The 17252-nt window shown below is 36.7% G+C and overlaps 1 protein-coding gene across 1 annotated transcript in view; it reads right to left on the minus strand.

Moving 5' to 3' along the window:
* TGFBRAP1 (transforming growth factor beta receptor associated protein 1) overlaps window positions 1–17252 on the minus strand; it is a 36660-nt gene that overhangs the window by 7276 nt on the left and 12132 nt on the right. Inside the window, exons 5-10 of the mRNA XM_059466039.1 lie at window positions 12361–12443; window positions 6046–6387; window positions 4698–4755; window positions 3289–3432; window positions 2172–2318; window positions 703–862 (exon numbers count right to left, since the gene is read on the minus strand). Of these exons, the coding sequence (XP_059322022.1) occupies window positions 703–862; window positions 2172–2318; window positions 3289–3432; window positions 4698–4755; window positions 6046–6387; window positions 12361–12443 (934 nt within the window). The remainder of the gene's footprint in view (window positions 1–702; window positions 863–2171; window positions 2319–3288; window positions 3433–4697; window positions 4756–6045; window positions 6388–12360; window positions 12444–17252) is intronic.

The raw sequence follows: 17252 nt of genomic DNA on the forward strand, positions 1-17252 counted from the left end.
CATAATCCTCCTTACCAGAGAAGATTTAAACACTTGGCTTGCTTAATTGTATTGTATGTTTGCATTCCAGTGGATAAAACATTAAAGATTAACCATTATAAGCACTGACCAAGGAAAATATTTAGCTCAACTGTTGCTCGCCTTATACCAACAGTAACATGTACGTTGCACTTTTCACCTTAAAAGATGCTCATATTTTTATTTAACATGAACCCCAGAGTGAGTTTCAGGGTTATGGGTAACAAGTCCTTGGCAATTAAATTCCTTAAAGTTTCACTTCCATTCACTAGAAGCAAGCTGCTTCAAAAATGAAGTTGCAGGTCTTTCATTTGTAAAAGGTTGCCATGTCACATCATGCAAAAGTTCCACGCTCACCATTTATAAGAAGGTGACTGTTAAGAAAATTGTACTGCAGATATAAGAAGGTGACTATTAAGAAAATTGTACTGCAGATATTTTTTCTGGCCAGTTGGTATTTTGTCTCTGGTGCAGCAGCAAACATACCATAGGAGCTATAGAAATCTAGGAAAATGCCAACACACATGCTTTCTAAATTAACCTGTGTTTGTTAGAAATACAGCCTATCAAATAAAAACACAGAGAAACCTCAGATCTTTTAGTTTTCTATCCTTGAAAGTACTATGATTTTGTGTCCAGCTGGGAATGACATACAGCATTTACAACAGACAACATGCAACCTACCTAAAATAAAGCGAATTCTATAAAGATCAGATTTCTGAAGCAGACTGCGAAGTTTCAACAGCAGCTCAGTTGTTTCTGTGCAATTATCTGTGGTCACAGATTTTAGCTGAAGTATTGCCTCCAAGTACAAGACAGCTAGATGAGTATGGTACTTCTCTTTCTACAGATGAATAGAACAATGTTAGCTCAGTTTACAAATCTCGGTCCCAGCAATAACAGTGATGAATATTTACTTAATTACATACAAACGTGTTTTAACTAATTTAATTTGAATTAATTACAAAGTTTTTTGTCCAGAGAGATAATTTAATTCAGAGCAGCCTCACAAACTACACTGTAAATACAGGATTCCTCATATTCAGGTATGTTCTTTGACCTTTTCTATTTCTGCAATAAAATCTGACAAAGCCACCAGAGGTAGAAAAGCACTCTGAAGGCACAGTGCTTTTTCTGTTATCCACAATCCAATATTCATCAAAACAAGCTGATGATTTGACTGCTTTAAACATTCTCACTAAATCATTCACAATAATCTAGTAGTTTTTAAAGACCAAATTGATTTATAACCCAGCTTTTACTAGCAGGTAGATTTAATTGTAAAATATTTTCACAAATATTTTACAAGGCACTGTGTTTAACTCAAAAAGTTTGTTTGGAAATATCCATGACATCAGAGACAAGTACATTCATCAGTCATGGTGCAACACACCTGCAACCCCTGCAACCCCAATAAGGGAAAACCACTGATCTGATGTGCTTTTGAAGAATGTGAATTTAATGCACTGACCATCAGCTCTGCAGAGTTTTTCAGTGCTCATTTCCTTGCTTTATTTCTGAGTTAGAGAACTTCTGCTGTGCTTAAAATGTTTCATATCCAAATACAACATTTGGCTGCTTTTGTATTGAGCTAAAGCCCCCAAAAGTGTAATACACTGTCACTTAGGACTTGTGAATGCTTCTTTTGGGCATTCAGCATCAAGAGTTGTTTGGAATCCTAGTGAGGGATGCATGATTTAATTTGATTGTTAATTGTTCAAATCACTCTAGAAAGACAGAATAAAACATTCTCATTTGTAAAACACTGAATCAGTAATTTTAATATATTGCTGCCACAGTGCAGTAGGATCAACCTGTTGCTGATCATTTTCTGTGATCTTACCAGAAGAAGATTTGAGCCTCATCAAGTGAGTGAAATAGTGAAGGATGCAATAATCAGATGTAACCCCTTAAGTCTGAGGGGACATAAGCAATTGTTTTGCTATCACAAGCACTGAAAAATTCCAAATACTGAAGGTATCCACTCCTCATCTTTTACTTTAATCTTGAAAATACTCCTACCCTACTCTAAGTACACTTGAAAGACTTCATATTACACCTATTTCTTCCAGACATTGCCTATTCTTTGCCTTGTTGATCATAATCTGCTTTCTGAATCCTATACCTACTTTCAGCACTCTCACAGAACTCACCTGTATTTTTCTTTCCAGTACTAGGTGTTCTAGATATTTGACATGTGCTTTAGGATATTTGTTAAGGCAACTGATGATATCATCTGGATTAATGTTGTTTTTCTCCTGTTCTTCCAAAGGCCTTTTAGTGAAAATCTGTACACCAACCTAGAAAGAGTTTATTGCATTTAGGAACTCAATGGCAACTATTTTTTAAATTAAATTAATATTTAAAATGAAAAAGGAATAGCACTATTGTTAATACATTGTTCAGGAAGATAAACACAAAACCTTGCTCAGCACCACAGGATTACACTACCCTGTGCTTATCTTGTTCTCCCTCGCTCCTATCTGCATATCTCATTTTGCAGTGTATACACTGTCCAGACTATAAACCTTGGCTTGGGCACAACATCCACAAAAAATACTGAATGGATTTGCACAACAGAACAAGAGACTTCAGCCTTTGTAGCAGGATAGCTCAAATTAGACCAGAATGTTCTAAGCCACATCTTTTCACATCATGATATAGACAGAGCAAAAGACTTCTGTAATTACCAAACCAAAAGCTTAGAAATGTGCCGCTGCACAAAATAGCTATGCTTAAATTGATATAAATCAGGCAGTGATGAGTTCCAACAGCACAGAACGTCTGATACATCACCAAACATCACACTTTTTTTTTATTTTGGCAGATTAAGTTAATTCTTCTAGCAATGAAATCTTTTCTTGAATGGAGGCTATTTATTCCATGTCCGGGTATACACAGATACCACCCATCCTCTTTAAAATAACAGGCAGCAGCAACAGCTGACCCGCAGGTTATTTATTTATTTTAAGATTTGAAAATTATCTTACTCAATATGGAGAAGACACAATATGAAGAAGACATGCTGTATTTTTCATGCCCTAAACTTTGTTTTCAGAATAAGAAGAGGCAATTAGCACTACATTTGCTAATAGAGGGACTTGGATGAACAGAGAAACCTCCAAGTTTCTCTGATGATCACTATTTAACTGGCATTAAATATTCTGCACAAGGTCCAATCAGCTATCAAGAAAAACCAACATTAAAGAAAATTCACACACCACTGCAGGGAAATACTGATATTCTGTTAAAAGTGTATCAAGCACAAACCTCTTCATTTTTTTGTAAAATCCATTCAGAGTACTTCCACACTAGCTCTTGGTCTGAGCAGAATGTAAGGAAGTCTACTATGTAGTCATAGAGATCTGAACGTGTAGAATCTTGAATGTCTCCATCAACTATTTTCACCCATAACTGCAACAAAAACACACAGATTAAAGTGCTCAAAATTTATGTCAGCTATTAAAAGGCTTAAAGTCCAAGTCTTGTCAAATTAGAAAGAGTTGACAAGAACACCAATTGCAAGGAACATTGCTATTCACTCACTTTTGCCACCACACCCTTCTCTTGCATCTGGTATATTCACCCAACTCAGACCCCATATCATGTGGGCTCATTATGAGAGTGATTAAAGGAGGTACACTAATTGTAAAGAAAGCTTTTATCAAAAGTCCCTTTTTCCAACACATGGTATACTTTTCATGTGTTCTGTGTGTGCAAGTTAAAAAGCAAATTATACAAGCAATTTAGAAGAAAAACTGTTTTTCTGTTTTTCTTTTGTTTTGACTGAAGAATGACAAGTACCATGTGATATTATGTTTATATACATTATAACTGGAATTAAAATGTGCTACACCTAGCAGACCAGTTTAGCAATAAACCTTGTTTTTTGAAATTCCAAGATTTCTTGCACATGACAAATGTGTTTTTGTTGCCCTTACCTGTTTTCTTTTTAGGCCATTATTACTATTCATATAACTGACCTGAATGCATTTGATTGGGTTACTGTGTTTAATGTGCTCAAAAAGCTGCACAATAAGGCAAACTTAAGATATTGGATATTGTCTGAGACACATGAAGAAGATTCTAATTTCCCTGGATGGAATTTTGCAGATAGCAAGAAGAGAATTATTTAGTCTGCAGTGTACAGGCCACTGCTAGTATTAGTGACATCAGATGGAAGGTCCCCAAAGGGATTACTAACCCATCTGAAACCCACATATCTTGCAGAATGTGTTCACTCTTCCTCACCAGGTAAGCAAATAAACCCTCAGCTGCTGTCAATGTCTGCCACGAGAATACAATGCTGCGTTTCTGTGTGTATACAGATTAATCAGCACAGGGCACGCTGCTTAAGTCCCACAATTATCTTTTAAAGTGATTTCTTGGTTATTTTAGCACTTTTGTCCATCTTTTAGGAGTATAAACATATGATCTGGTATGTACAGTTTTGCTTTAACAAGATCATACAAGCATCTAAGTAGCTGTCAACTTCAGTAAGCTCTTCAGACTTTTCACATCCAACATATTATTTTATTCAAGGAAATCTTAGCATAAGTTTCTTATAAACACACATCACAACTTTTCAAACAGATAAATTAAGACCTCAGATTTTTATCTCAGAGCTAAAATAGTATTTTGGAATGGCTTTCAGGTGACAGTAAAAGCTTTATTCTAACCTGAAGTGCTGCAGCATCCTGACCGTTGTAGTGATACAGGAGACCAAGTGCAAAATACCTGTAAAGAAACAGAAGATAATATTAAAATTGCTAGAACTTTCCCACTAATTTCATTATGGATTATTAGCACAGAGGACAACAAATAATGGCTTTCAATGTCATGTACATGGCCTTGTCTATACTTCAACAAGATTCTGTAGGCTGTTTTTATGAATCAAAGGAGAGAAGTCCTGCCCTAAAAGGGTGTCTCCATCATTCCTGTCCCCAAGACAGTTTGTAGTTACTATACCCCATCCAAATTACACCAAGTATGTGCCCAATGTCATTCTGTCAATTTTATGTACAGACATTACACACACCTCCAAGAACTATTTCTCCAATAGTTCATCAGTTGTTATTAAATCATATTTTATTATGTGTTTATTTAAATTCTGTTTTACTGTTAGAAACGTTTTTCTTTACTGTGGTATGGAGTCAGGTCAGACAAAGAAGAACTTTGTACAGTGCAAATTCATTCAATGAATGAATGAATGCATGAATTCATTCAATTCACACCTGCAAAGGTATGCCTTGCAAACAGCACTTACCAAAAGGTTTTAACAAAACACCTGAAATAAATGAAATCACCCCAAATATAACCACAATTAAAGACTCTTCCTCACCACTATAGTTGCTACTACTGCACCAGACAGTTCAAAGCTAAAGAAATGAAAGCCAAAATAGACATATCACCTAAGGTTGGAGTTTGTATTTTACACATTTACTATCTAATGTTTCCTGCTTAATGATTCATTCTCTGCCTGCTGGCATTTCCGGTTTGAAGTCATTTGCAGTCATCTTAAGGAACCTCTTTCTGGTCAATCAGTGGAACATAGAAAGCTTGCAATTCAGAAGTAAGAGCTCTTTCCCAAAACAAGCAACTACAATTTTAAAGCCACTAAGAGGTTAAAAGCTTTTACCTAAGGTAGTGCATCCTTTAGGGCATCTTTTCATTCTGTCTGTGTAGAACTACTGCAGCCATTCCACTCTCCCAATATCTCAAGGGCAAACATTTAACTTTTTTCTCTGAAACTTGTACAAGTTCTTTGTGTTGGATACAGAAACTTTCATGGAGAATTCTGCATTTACCAGGATAAGACAATGCATATCCTTTACCTTAGACTGTCAAGTAATAGCTTTTCACCAATATTTTTAAATGCTAACAATGTTAATTCAGACTGAATTGTCTTTTGGACAAGTGTAAGCAAAGGAACTACAAGTACTCAAACATATTGTTCAATAAGCCAAGAGCATCTAAGGCAATTTTCCCTCTGGTCTAGAAGGTAAAATAATAAAAAAATCCACTTACTTTTTGTGTTTTTCCAGCCAGGCAGCACTATCTGTTAAGAGACAGAAGTTCTCTGAAACTAGGAGATCCAGCAGGCTCTCATGATTTGCCTCTGCATACAGTTTGAGTAGAGCAGTGTCAATATCTTCCTTGTAGCCATTTGCAACCTCAGTGCTGCGGACTTCATTCAAGTAACTCATGAGGAACCGTTTGCATTTTGTCATCTTCTCCTGGTCCCCTTGGGTCAGCTGGTTGAGGTCGGCGTACTCGTGCAGAGGGGGATGAGACCGGATAAATGAAGAGGAAGTAGGCAACAGGAAGGGGTACAGAGAGATCAGCTCCCGGACATCAAGCTGGCCGCTTCTGCAATTACAGTGTCAAACTAGATGAAGCAAAAAGAAAGAAAAAGTATACATAGGCACAAAAAAAATGTGTGCTCACATATGCTTAGTCAGGACACTAGCATGTAGGCAGTTTCTGGAATATTTTTTGCTGTATCTTTAGGGGAGGGGCCATGTGGGTTTGCTTTCTGGAGGGGCCCCCTTTGGAGGTTTTCTCCCAGATTTGCCCTAAACCAGGATAAAAATGCCCTAGGGTGACATTATGATGCTTGTATCCCCAGTGGTCTGTTCTGTTTATGCTGGATGTTATGTTCTGTGCCTTCAAGACTGGCTCTGAAAAATCAAAGATTTGTTTTGTTATCAGCCTGCTCATTTCCCCACAGTCGGTGGGACACAGATGGCACAGGACATAGTGCTGCTTTTGCTTTTTGCTCCTGCTTTTGCTTGTTAGTTAGTTTAGCTAGGCAGTCCAAATTTTCTTCTTCCTCCTCTAGACATTGAAAGCTCTGAGAATTCAGAGACTGGCCAGCCTTTTGCTTTTAAGCTTTCATAGCTGTTCCCTGGCATATACAAAAATCAGCTGAACAGCCCTACAGCAGTCCCAGGACTGCCCTAGACTTCATCCATATGCTATGGGAGCTAGTCTTCTATTGGCAGAGAAAAAAAAAAAGCAAAAGTGAACCCTTTCAGGCAAGCCACAAAGACTGTGTCAGTGTAATTCTGGAGAAAACAGCAGCTTCCTAGACAAAACTAAAGCTCTCAGAACAAGTGTATGCATGATGAAAACATTTTCCCCAATCCCAAAAAGCACCAGATTCCTCACTTGGCTCTCACAGAGATTCTGTAAGCAAACCACAGATACTGATTATGCATCCATTTAACCAACAAGTCTGTTGTACAGGCAGAGGCCTTGGGTGTACATCTATGGGGGCTCCTCTGGAGTGGCTTTTCCATTTCAGGTGTGAAGGGCATCCTACACTTTTCTTCAGCAGCAAGTTGTAACATAGATATGCCACACAAAACATTTTTCTTTCAGCCTAGATTGAAATTCCTCAAGCTTTTAAAGAACGCATGTTGCGACAGAAGAATTTTTTTTTCCCCACATGGCAAATAATCCCTAATTTTCACAGCTAGAGTGAACCCTCTTTCCAGACCTTGCTTTAGAAGAGCAGCAAGCAAATATCCTGATATTATAGAATATCACGATATTTTATAATATATTATCTCACTGTCAAAGTTTTTATTCAGAATTCAAGCTTAAAAATTAACATTACTGAAGTGCAGGAAATTGCTGTTGCTGAAAAAATTAACATTGACAGTTCTGTAAAATAAGCCCTGATTAGTTATTTTGCTGCAAATAGAACTTTTTAAAAATAATTCTTATCTACCTGGTGATCAGCCAACTCTCTTTCTTTTGTTGTGAAGACTTTCTCTTCACAACTCTGATTGGAATGAATTCCAAAAAGAAACAAATGATAACACAGAATTAGAATAGCAGCAGATTTCTACAGGCAATAAAGTGTGAAAGATCATCATAAATGGGCTCATCCCTCCACTACAGGCATGTCCTGCATTGTTCACTTCTGGCCAGAGACACAATTCCAAAACCATCCAGGAAATATGAACTAGTAGGAGCCATCACCATGACAATCCCCATTTAGAACTTCGCTTTCAAGTTAATACAGTCCCTTGGCTACAAAAATCTATACCAGAAGAAGGAAATTCTGGGAGAAAATAGCAACAGCAAATTGAACAGCAGCATCCTCTCTTCTAGAACCTAGTGACTGCAAAGCACAGGAGTAGCAACGCTGACAATAGAGAAGAACCACAACAGACAAAACTGGGCAGCCCTCCCTTGAAGAGAGGTTTGAACACCAGGTTTTCCCAATTCTTATGGAGAACTCCTACTGCCTAAAGCCCACCTCCACACTAGAAAGACCCACCTCTAACACAGGGTAAAGCATTCAGGTCTACTTCAGAGATTTCTGCAGTTGAAATCTCTTTTAATCCTTCTTTTGGGATTTGGCTTTGAAATTCTTAGATCTACACTATGATAAGAGGCAGAATAACCCAGAAGTAGCAAGTTCTGACAGTGGCATGGCCTGATGGTTCCAAGAATATTTGAGTTTTCAGTAGGAACTTATCACAGTAAACTAACTGCAGTTTTAGCTACTGCAACTACTCTGAAATTTCAAGTCCTGAGATTAAATATATTATATGAGATTCACTACACTAGAAAATGAATCCTTATTTGAAGAAAGATTTTTTTCCCCTCCAATCCAAACAAATCTTCCCTGATTTTAGAACAAAAGTCAACCCATAACTTGAATAACATCCACAGGCTGCTCAAAATTTGTGCAGAAAAAAGGAGTCTTAAATCTGGAGAAATTCAAATATAAACATCGATTCCCTTGCTAGCTATGCTGTCAAGTATTTGGAGATGGCCCTAAGCTTGAGTTGGAGACTATGACTATTGAAAAAGATGATGTTAAAAAATGTCATATTTGATATGCCACTTTTAGTAAGTTTCAAAACATTTTCCAACTTCTACAGTAGCTTCTGAGTCCTTTCATTTTACCACCCAAGTTTTCCTAGATAAGGAAGTAGTCATCTGCCTTACCTCTGACTTCACAGATTCTGGCCTCAATGAAGATCTGTTTCCAGAAGGAGAATCTACTTTAACCTTTGGCTAGTCCAGAGCCTGGGCTGTGAAGCACCTGTGGTTCTCTCAGCAGGTCTGACTCAAGTTTAGCTGTACAGTTTTGTTCTCCCCACAGCAGTGGCAAGCAGCAATCAAGCAGCCTCTCTAAAAGCACTACATTGTCCACAAGCTTCTTCAGAAAAATACCAAATATTAAACAATGACTCCACCTGCACAAATGGCTAACATGCAGCTCAAGGCTTATAGCTTCTGGGATTAGTGGATGTCTTGTGGATCTTTCCATCACATCTGGACAAAACTCTTTTAGAACAGTTACAAAGGATCTCCTCTCTTTAGAAAAACACATCTGAGCCTTCAGCTTCTAGCATTTCAGGCTCAGCAAAACAGAGATCACACAGTAGAAAACAAACTCCTGAGACATCAATGTTGTGAGGCAACTTCCCTTTGAGCAATTCTGCATTAATTCTCTTTGGGCTTTATATATATAAACAATGCAACAAGAAGAATCTATAAGTTTTCAGGAAACTTAGGCCTAAATTCAGACCCTTATATCTATAGGTATCAGAGATGCCATAGAAGCCTACAGCAGTAACTGTTTTACCTAAATCCCACTGGCTGTATTGGAAGCTTATATTCTTGAATCACATTTAAGATGCAAAACCCACATAATTCCTACTTTTTATTTCTCCAGGTACAAGTACCAGCAATTTTTTTAACCTTTTTAGTGAAGGAGAGACTTATACCTAAATTCTCTCTATAGGCCTTCCAGTATTTCTCACTGTGCAAAGAGTGAACATTTTTATTTGTTAAAAAGAGTAAAGTTTAGAAAAATTCCAGTATCCAGTGGGTCAGAAGGCAAGCAGTATGTAACCAGTAAACACTGAAGAGAACTGGTTTCCCTATGACAGCTACCAAACACAGTAGCTGTAAGGCATGGAAAATTCAGCAAATGACCTATAAGGCACTGTTTGGTATAACCCTAATGATAACAACATGAAATATCATAACTATAAATCACAACTATGTAATACAATCACAATTCTGTTATTGCTTATAACAGAATTTATCAGACCAAAGAAGCCCTACTGTTACTTCTCACTCAGTTTTAAGGCTAATGAATCCAGCTGAAGAAAATTATCTCCCTTATGTTGAACTATTTGAGTTTGAATAAAGCTACCACATTCTTCCTTTTTGTCAACCTTCTTCAGTATTCACAAGCATCAGCATTAACTAGGAAGAACTTGGCAAATTATTCCTATTAAAAGTTCCAGTCTTTAAGAATTATGAATTTATGCATAAGATAGAACTGTTTCTTGACAAGGTTGTCCAAGAAGGGTAATAATGCAAGAAAATGAAGACCTTTAAGCCAATATAATTCCCCCTGCTAAGCTGTAACTGTCAAGTATTTTCCAAGTAGTGAGACAATCTCACATCATATTTAGCCAGAAGCAGGCCCACATATCACACCAAGATCTCTGAGGTACTGCTGCTATCCTGTTTCACTATTAACACCCTCCTTCCTCAGGTAGGTACCAAGTTTCCCTTTGACATGAAGATTGAAGTGATTTCTAAGACAAGGTTGAAACATTTGCAGAGCAACACACTGGGATGGGAGGAAGTGCTTTCATAGACTGCCACTATCTTTCCCATTTTGCCTGTGAGCATCAGTAAGTTTAAAATGAACAAGATTGATTGAGACTGTATCAGGGCACATGCAGCTGTTACTCTAACTCAGTGTACCTACCAGGGCTGAAAATCAAGGAACCTGATTACCATAGCAAGTTTGTTCAGAATCACCAAAATACTCTGCTTAGCTTATGTATGGCTGGACAGAAGAAAGGCACAGAAACTTTTTTGGCCTTCTTCCCTGAGCAGACATCAGCAATTCATTCATCAGCAAAACTGTTGTTCTGCTTTGGAGTTGCAGCTTTTAGAGGAAGGGAACACCCTGGGATGCTGCCTGAGCTGCAAAATTTGTGGCTGGACAGCACATTTTCTCATGAAACATGTTTGTTTCTGCAGAGGAGCTCCCACAATTCTATTCATTAAAGCTTAATTGTCAGAGGGACTGATAGTTGGATGGAGGATGCACAAGCAATCCTGGCTCCTTCCACAAGGTGGTAGAACACCTGAAAGGATACATTTCCCTCATTTCACTGCTCTTAAAATATTCTTAACTATGCACTGCTTGTACTTCTGCTTCAGATACACAACCCAGAGGTCAGATACACAAGTGTCTGAAAGATAAGGGTGGAGAAAGACTGCAAGTTTCTCGCTAATGGCAACAGTTACTAGGTGATAGAGGAAGTGGTTGTGGCCAGAACAAATTGTCTCTAAATGCTGTTCAGGCCTTTCCTGTCATTCCCTCATCTTCACTCAGTGTACACTGCTCATCCAAGCCCAGTGTCTCTCACCATACAGGTGAGCAGGAAGTGAAATGGCAAAGTCCCTCACCAACAGCAACACTCCTCAAAGCTTTACTTTCCTCAATGCATTTCCTTAAATCCAAGGACAACTTTTTTCCTACACTGTAAATATGCTTACGGTATACTGAAAATTGTCTAACCTTAATCCTATTCCATAGACTCTAAACTTATTTAAAGTGAATTTCAGCAGATAACAAGGAGAGTTATTTTATGTGGTCAGCATGCATTCCACTAACCACAGCAGCGCTGCATCACAGAATGAGGCATGGCTAGCAGAAATGAAATTATCAGATAGAATAAAGAAAACAAGCAGCATTTTCTGAATGAAAGTGGAATATCAAGGTCAATTTATAAACAAGTGACTGCTGAAATGGCTATATTGACAAGGTTACTACAGACTTCAAGAACAAATCTGTCTTCTGTAAAAGGTATAGCAGAATAAGTGCTAAAAAAAATTCAGTACCAACATCCTCATAAAAAATAGTGCAATTGTGTCAATAATATTTAAATTGTAACTAATGTTTAAGTTATACCTTTTATTAAAAGTATTAAAAAAAAGAACAAAGCAATGTTCATGCTGTAAATCACAGCACAGACTCAGTGATAAAGCCTTGACCTTCACGGACATAAAGTAAAAAAATCTCCATACATACAAATATATATTATACAAATATACTCCATACTCAAATTCTTAGTGCTACTATGTGTTATCATCCCAAAATAAATCAGTTGCATTAACTCTTCAGCTAAAACATTTTTTCAATGTTATTCTATTCTTAACATCATTTTATTACATTGAACTCACATCTACATTGAAAAACATTCAAGGAACTAAGTTTTTCAAACCAAGAACACTAACTCCTTATTTAAAGAAGGGAAATAAAAAAATTTCTTGTCACACAATTACCTGAAGAGTTCTTTTGCTTCAAGGAACTGAAGCTGTGCAAACTGTATAAAACCTGCTTGCTGCAGGATTCGTTTGTACATTACCTATAAAAAAGAAGGAGGGGGAAAAAAGGTTTATTATATTTGTATTTATGTAGTGTTAGTTACTACTGCAATAGCTACCTGCCAAAAAACACCAAACAAATCATCTTCAGCCACATCTGACAAGTCACAAGCAAAATAAACCTTGATCCTCTACATTTTAAATTATCTACCTGAATATATAGAATCTGCTGTCCTGACTCAGTTGTGTTCACACAAATGTGTGTGAACACAACACTGCTCATGAGTACTTACTAAAAGCAAAGTCAACAAACAGCAAGTTTAAGTTTTCTTGTTCAAACAATGACTTATCTAACATCACACTGACTTGCCTCAAGTTTTTTGAGGTGATTGAAAACATAAAAGCCAATAGTTATCTTTGAAGTTTCCCACAATTCAGTAAGTGCAAAAAATAAAGATGGTCCCACTTGACCACATACAGCCACTTCTTTCCTGTCTCATCTCTCTGGTGCAAAACTGCAGGCAATTCTTACATGTTCATCCCCAGCTGATGGCCATATTTTTGACTTTCTGCCAGTTTTGCTACTTTGATTTTTTTTAATAAAAAATTCTTCCAAAACAGCTCAGCCTATCCAATATGCAGAACATTATGCAATGTACCATAAAAATATGGTTAAAGACCAAGTAAACCATAATATGGAAAGTTATTTGTTATTAAACTTTACTGTTAAGGTCACACCTAGACAAAAGAATGTTTAAATGAAGGTCAGTAGAAAGAGAACATGAAAACTACTTTAAATGATAGGTAGTTATTAAATCTGATGGGTCAACAACTACCAATTACAAGATTAAATGAAATCCTTGTGCTCAGAATATTTCCAACAGCAAAAGAGAAGTACTAAAAGCAAGGAACCTAAACTGTGCTCTGCAGAGCACTCCCCTTCACAACAACACTGGTACTTTGGCAAATACACCCAGCTACCTTCTCATGTCTTCAGTTTTTCCCTTCAATTTACTCACAAATACACAGCTTTCTAATGTTTGTACATGTACACTGTACATGAAGGCTGGTACTAATACAAGGCTTAAAAAAACCATTTTCAATAAAACTGCCCAGAGAAACTACAATACAATAGGAACATATTCCAGGAAGGAATTGCTGAAGAGCACCAGGCCTCAAGTACAGTGGACTGATACTCTGATGATTTTTCAACTTGATTAAAGGTTATGGATTTACCAATAGAAAAGCTTGGCTTCACTCCACTAAGTCTGTGCATGCTTTACTAATGGTTTGCCTAATGGAAATACTTAATCTCTGTTCTTAGCAAGTCTCTAAAATCTTTGTAAGATTGTGGGCCTTTTCTTGCCTCCCCAATGTATAGGAGAAAAGGGGAAACAGAGAGTAATGTTATCAGGCACAGTTTTCCAGACAAATATAACAATATAAAATTAAACAAATACTTAATGACATCTTTATATTAACTAATGCTTTACACTCAATGTAATGATTAAAATAGAGTTAACTAAAGTTAAAAGAGAATTTAATTAGCTACAAAGTAAAACTTCTTTAGGGGATTGACTCATAAAATATCCAGAATATTTTGGATTTCTGACAGTGTTATTACACCAATACACAGTAATCTGTGAACCAATGAATACCTACCTGGTCACCTTCCTAATGACACTGCTGAAGGATTAAATTCTGCAAATATTTGCATCTCATGGCAGCAGAAAAATGTTAAAATCCAGCCTGACTTTCCAGGGAAAGACTTCTCACTCCACTGACCAGTATCAAAAGTAGAAAGGCTGGCATTTTTCCCCCCACAAACCTATTTTCAATTTTTGCAATAGAGTGATCACTAAAATTTACATATTTAGTTGATTATGATTTTGTAATAAAGTTTGAGTAAATTTCACTGAAAGCACCGCTTGAATTGCAGAGTTTAATCTGTACAGCATCTTTTTGACAAAAAATGGAAGAGAGTTCATTGATAATCTAACTATAGGCTGAAGGAACCAGTTTTAAATTTGAACTGATGAAGTTCACTTTCACTTAAATGTTGAAATATCTTCAATTCTCCCTTAAAGACATGCAACAAAAAATTGTAGAATATCTACAGACAGACACTTTCTGAACTTATTTAAGATGCAATGATTAGATAGGCAGTACCCAGGTAGATTTTTAGCTGACAATATAAACACTAGATGTTAAGATGTCCTAGGGTAAAGATTATGGAGGAAAACAGAGCAGATTATGGAAAATCCAATATTCCTTTCTCCCAGATTTTTAAAAATAGGCTAGACCCTACATGTCAAACACACAGAGTTAAACTCTGTTTATGACAGAAAAAACTTCAGTTCTTCCAGATCATTTTGTCAGATCTGGAACAGGCTCTTTTTAAAAAGGTACTAAGCTACACCCAGTCAAAATTCAACACACTGTTTAGTCCTTTATAATTTCTGAAGAACCCCTATAGGACTTGCAATTCTTTAGGGAAATTCTGCACTGTTGACTAAATTCACATAAAAAACAGTAGCTACAAAAACACGATATGAGTTCTGTATTAACTAACATCTGGAAAAGCAATAGGAAAAAGACATGACTGCTGAAGCTGTGATTGCTGTAGTGAAGTCTTAATTCTCTCAATTGTTAAAAAAATCCTTTCTAAAATGGTCAAAATTACCAATTACAATTACTACATTGTCCAAAGGAATTTTTCTAGAAAGCCACTTTGTCTTTTGGTCAGATTTGGGTGTAGTTAATATGTTTTTAAAACAAAAAAGATTTGGGTGGAGTTAATATGTTTTTAAAACTAAAAAGAATTAGGAAGAAAAAAAAAGAGAGAGATACCTATGCAAGATGTGTGTCAATCTAACCAAGGTCTTCACTACCATCAACCATGAATTCTGCAAACGTCAGCTGTCCTGAAAAATTAATAAGTAGTATTCAGTTATTTCATGGTAGCATGGTAGAAAGGCCTTTGTATTCTATCAAAAATTATATCCAGCAGAGATATCCATCTCCTTGGAGCATCTTTGCTTAGCATTTTTTACCTAGCAGGAATTCCTGATGCTCAAAAACAAAGAAATTTTCATCTGTTACAGCAGAGCTAAATTTGCAGTCTGAGGGAACTACAAGTCAAATAACAGGCTAGAGCTTCTAAGAAGATCTGCTACTTTTCAATAACTAAATATTGACTGTACAAATCATTCTGAGAGTACAGGACTTCATTGCTGCTATTCCACCTTCATTCTGCATTACCAGCATATATAGATATATGTTTATGCTGTTATACAGAGGGAGAGCATACCCATGTATGCATGCAGTGACAAAATACTGAACTGCAGGGAAAAACTCCCATGTCCTCAAGATCTGCCCTGCAGTGCCCTGGGTTCAAGGGACACATAAGATGGCATCAGCCATTGAAAACTGCATCATGTGACAAAGAGAACACTGTACTTCGTGAACCACACAATAATAATCCATACACTATCATGTATGGATAGATTATAGTGGCTGGATCAAGTGCCTTAATGCCAACCCTAGGCACTCCAATCCTACTGCTTGTACAAAATGGCAAAAGAAGGCCTTGGAAGTGTCAGCTACTCAGGATTCAGTAATGCCTGCAAACAGATACCAGAAGATACCTACTACAAAATATCAATTTTCTAATAGATATTATAGCTATCTTAGAATAGCTCTCAAAAAGGAGTTAGAAATGAGTGCTGTGTGGTCAGTAAAAATATGTCAAAGAAATGTTGCAAAAACATATGTAAGGTGTGCAATTTGGTTGAGGTCCATCAGACTTCTGTTACACAAGACTACATCAAAGAAAGACTGATGTGCCTGTAACAAACCTGTAATGACAGTATCAGGTATCAGAGTCCCCTTGGAAAGCAAACTCAATATGTTGCATTTCCAGCTACAGACAAGCTCTGAAAAACTGTCTGTTTTTTTTTTTTATTGAGTAATGTCTCAATAACTAGGCCAAACTGAGTCATTTTAGTAGGAGTCAGTGGGAAACTCCATCAATTCAAGAATTTGATAATTGATTAATATAAATTTGCAAATACACCCCAGAAACAGAACAGCTGTTTTGCTTGCAAGAACTATGTTTTCTGTTTTTCAGTTGTAGCACTGATTTAAAATAAGCGAATACCCTTAAAAGCACACTAAATTAGAAAGAACTTGCAATATTCTAGGAAACTAATTTCAGGAAGACCAATCCTGCATGCTTAAGATACTTGTGAAAAGAAAGTAACATATTCAAAGGCTGAAAAATCCTTAATGCAAGAAAACTTAGGAGGAATGAGAGTCTATATAATGTATTTTAGATAATGAATTGCAGTTCATCCAGTGGCAAAACACAGAAAGTCATTCCCACACTAAAACTACACGAACTGTAAAGAAATAATTGGAAAATCATAGGTCATCACACATAGAAGACATTGATTAGATTGTGCATCCTGCCCTCACAGCAAGATTTTTGTTTGCTTCTTTAAATAGATTGGAAGGGAAAAGTAGGAAATGAAGATGCAAAGCAAAACATGCTGGAAACTGAACTCTGTAGCTGCCTAAATACTTTTAAGCTTCAAGTACTTTCAGGTAGTTGGACCTTCACAAAAGGATGGGAACATTTTTCTCAATGAGCTTTTTAGTTCCAGCAGTCTCCCAGTTACTCATTTAAGAGAGGAGTTAAGGATCAAAATGAAAGCTGATACAAGTTTCATTTAATGATTGCCTTTTGGGCCTTGACTGAAACTAAAATGAAAAGGAATTAGAAGCTTCTTCAAATTTAAAAAACAAAAAAGATCCTGACAGCCAGAATAGTTTTGAACCATTGCAATCCT

The sequence above is a fragment of the Ammospiza nelsoni genome, chromosome 2 (genome assembly GCF_027579445.1).
Source record: "Ammospiza nelsoni isolate bAmmNel1 chromosome 2, bAmmNel1.pri, whole genome shotgun sequence".
Classification (NCBI taxonomy): Eukaryota; Metazoa; Chordata; class Aves; order Passeriformes; family Passerellidae; genus Ammospiza; species Ammospiza nelsoni.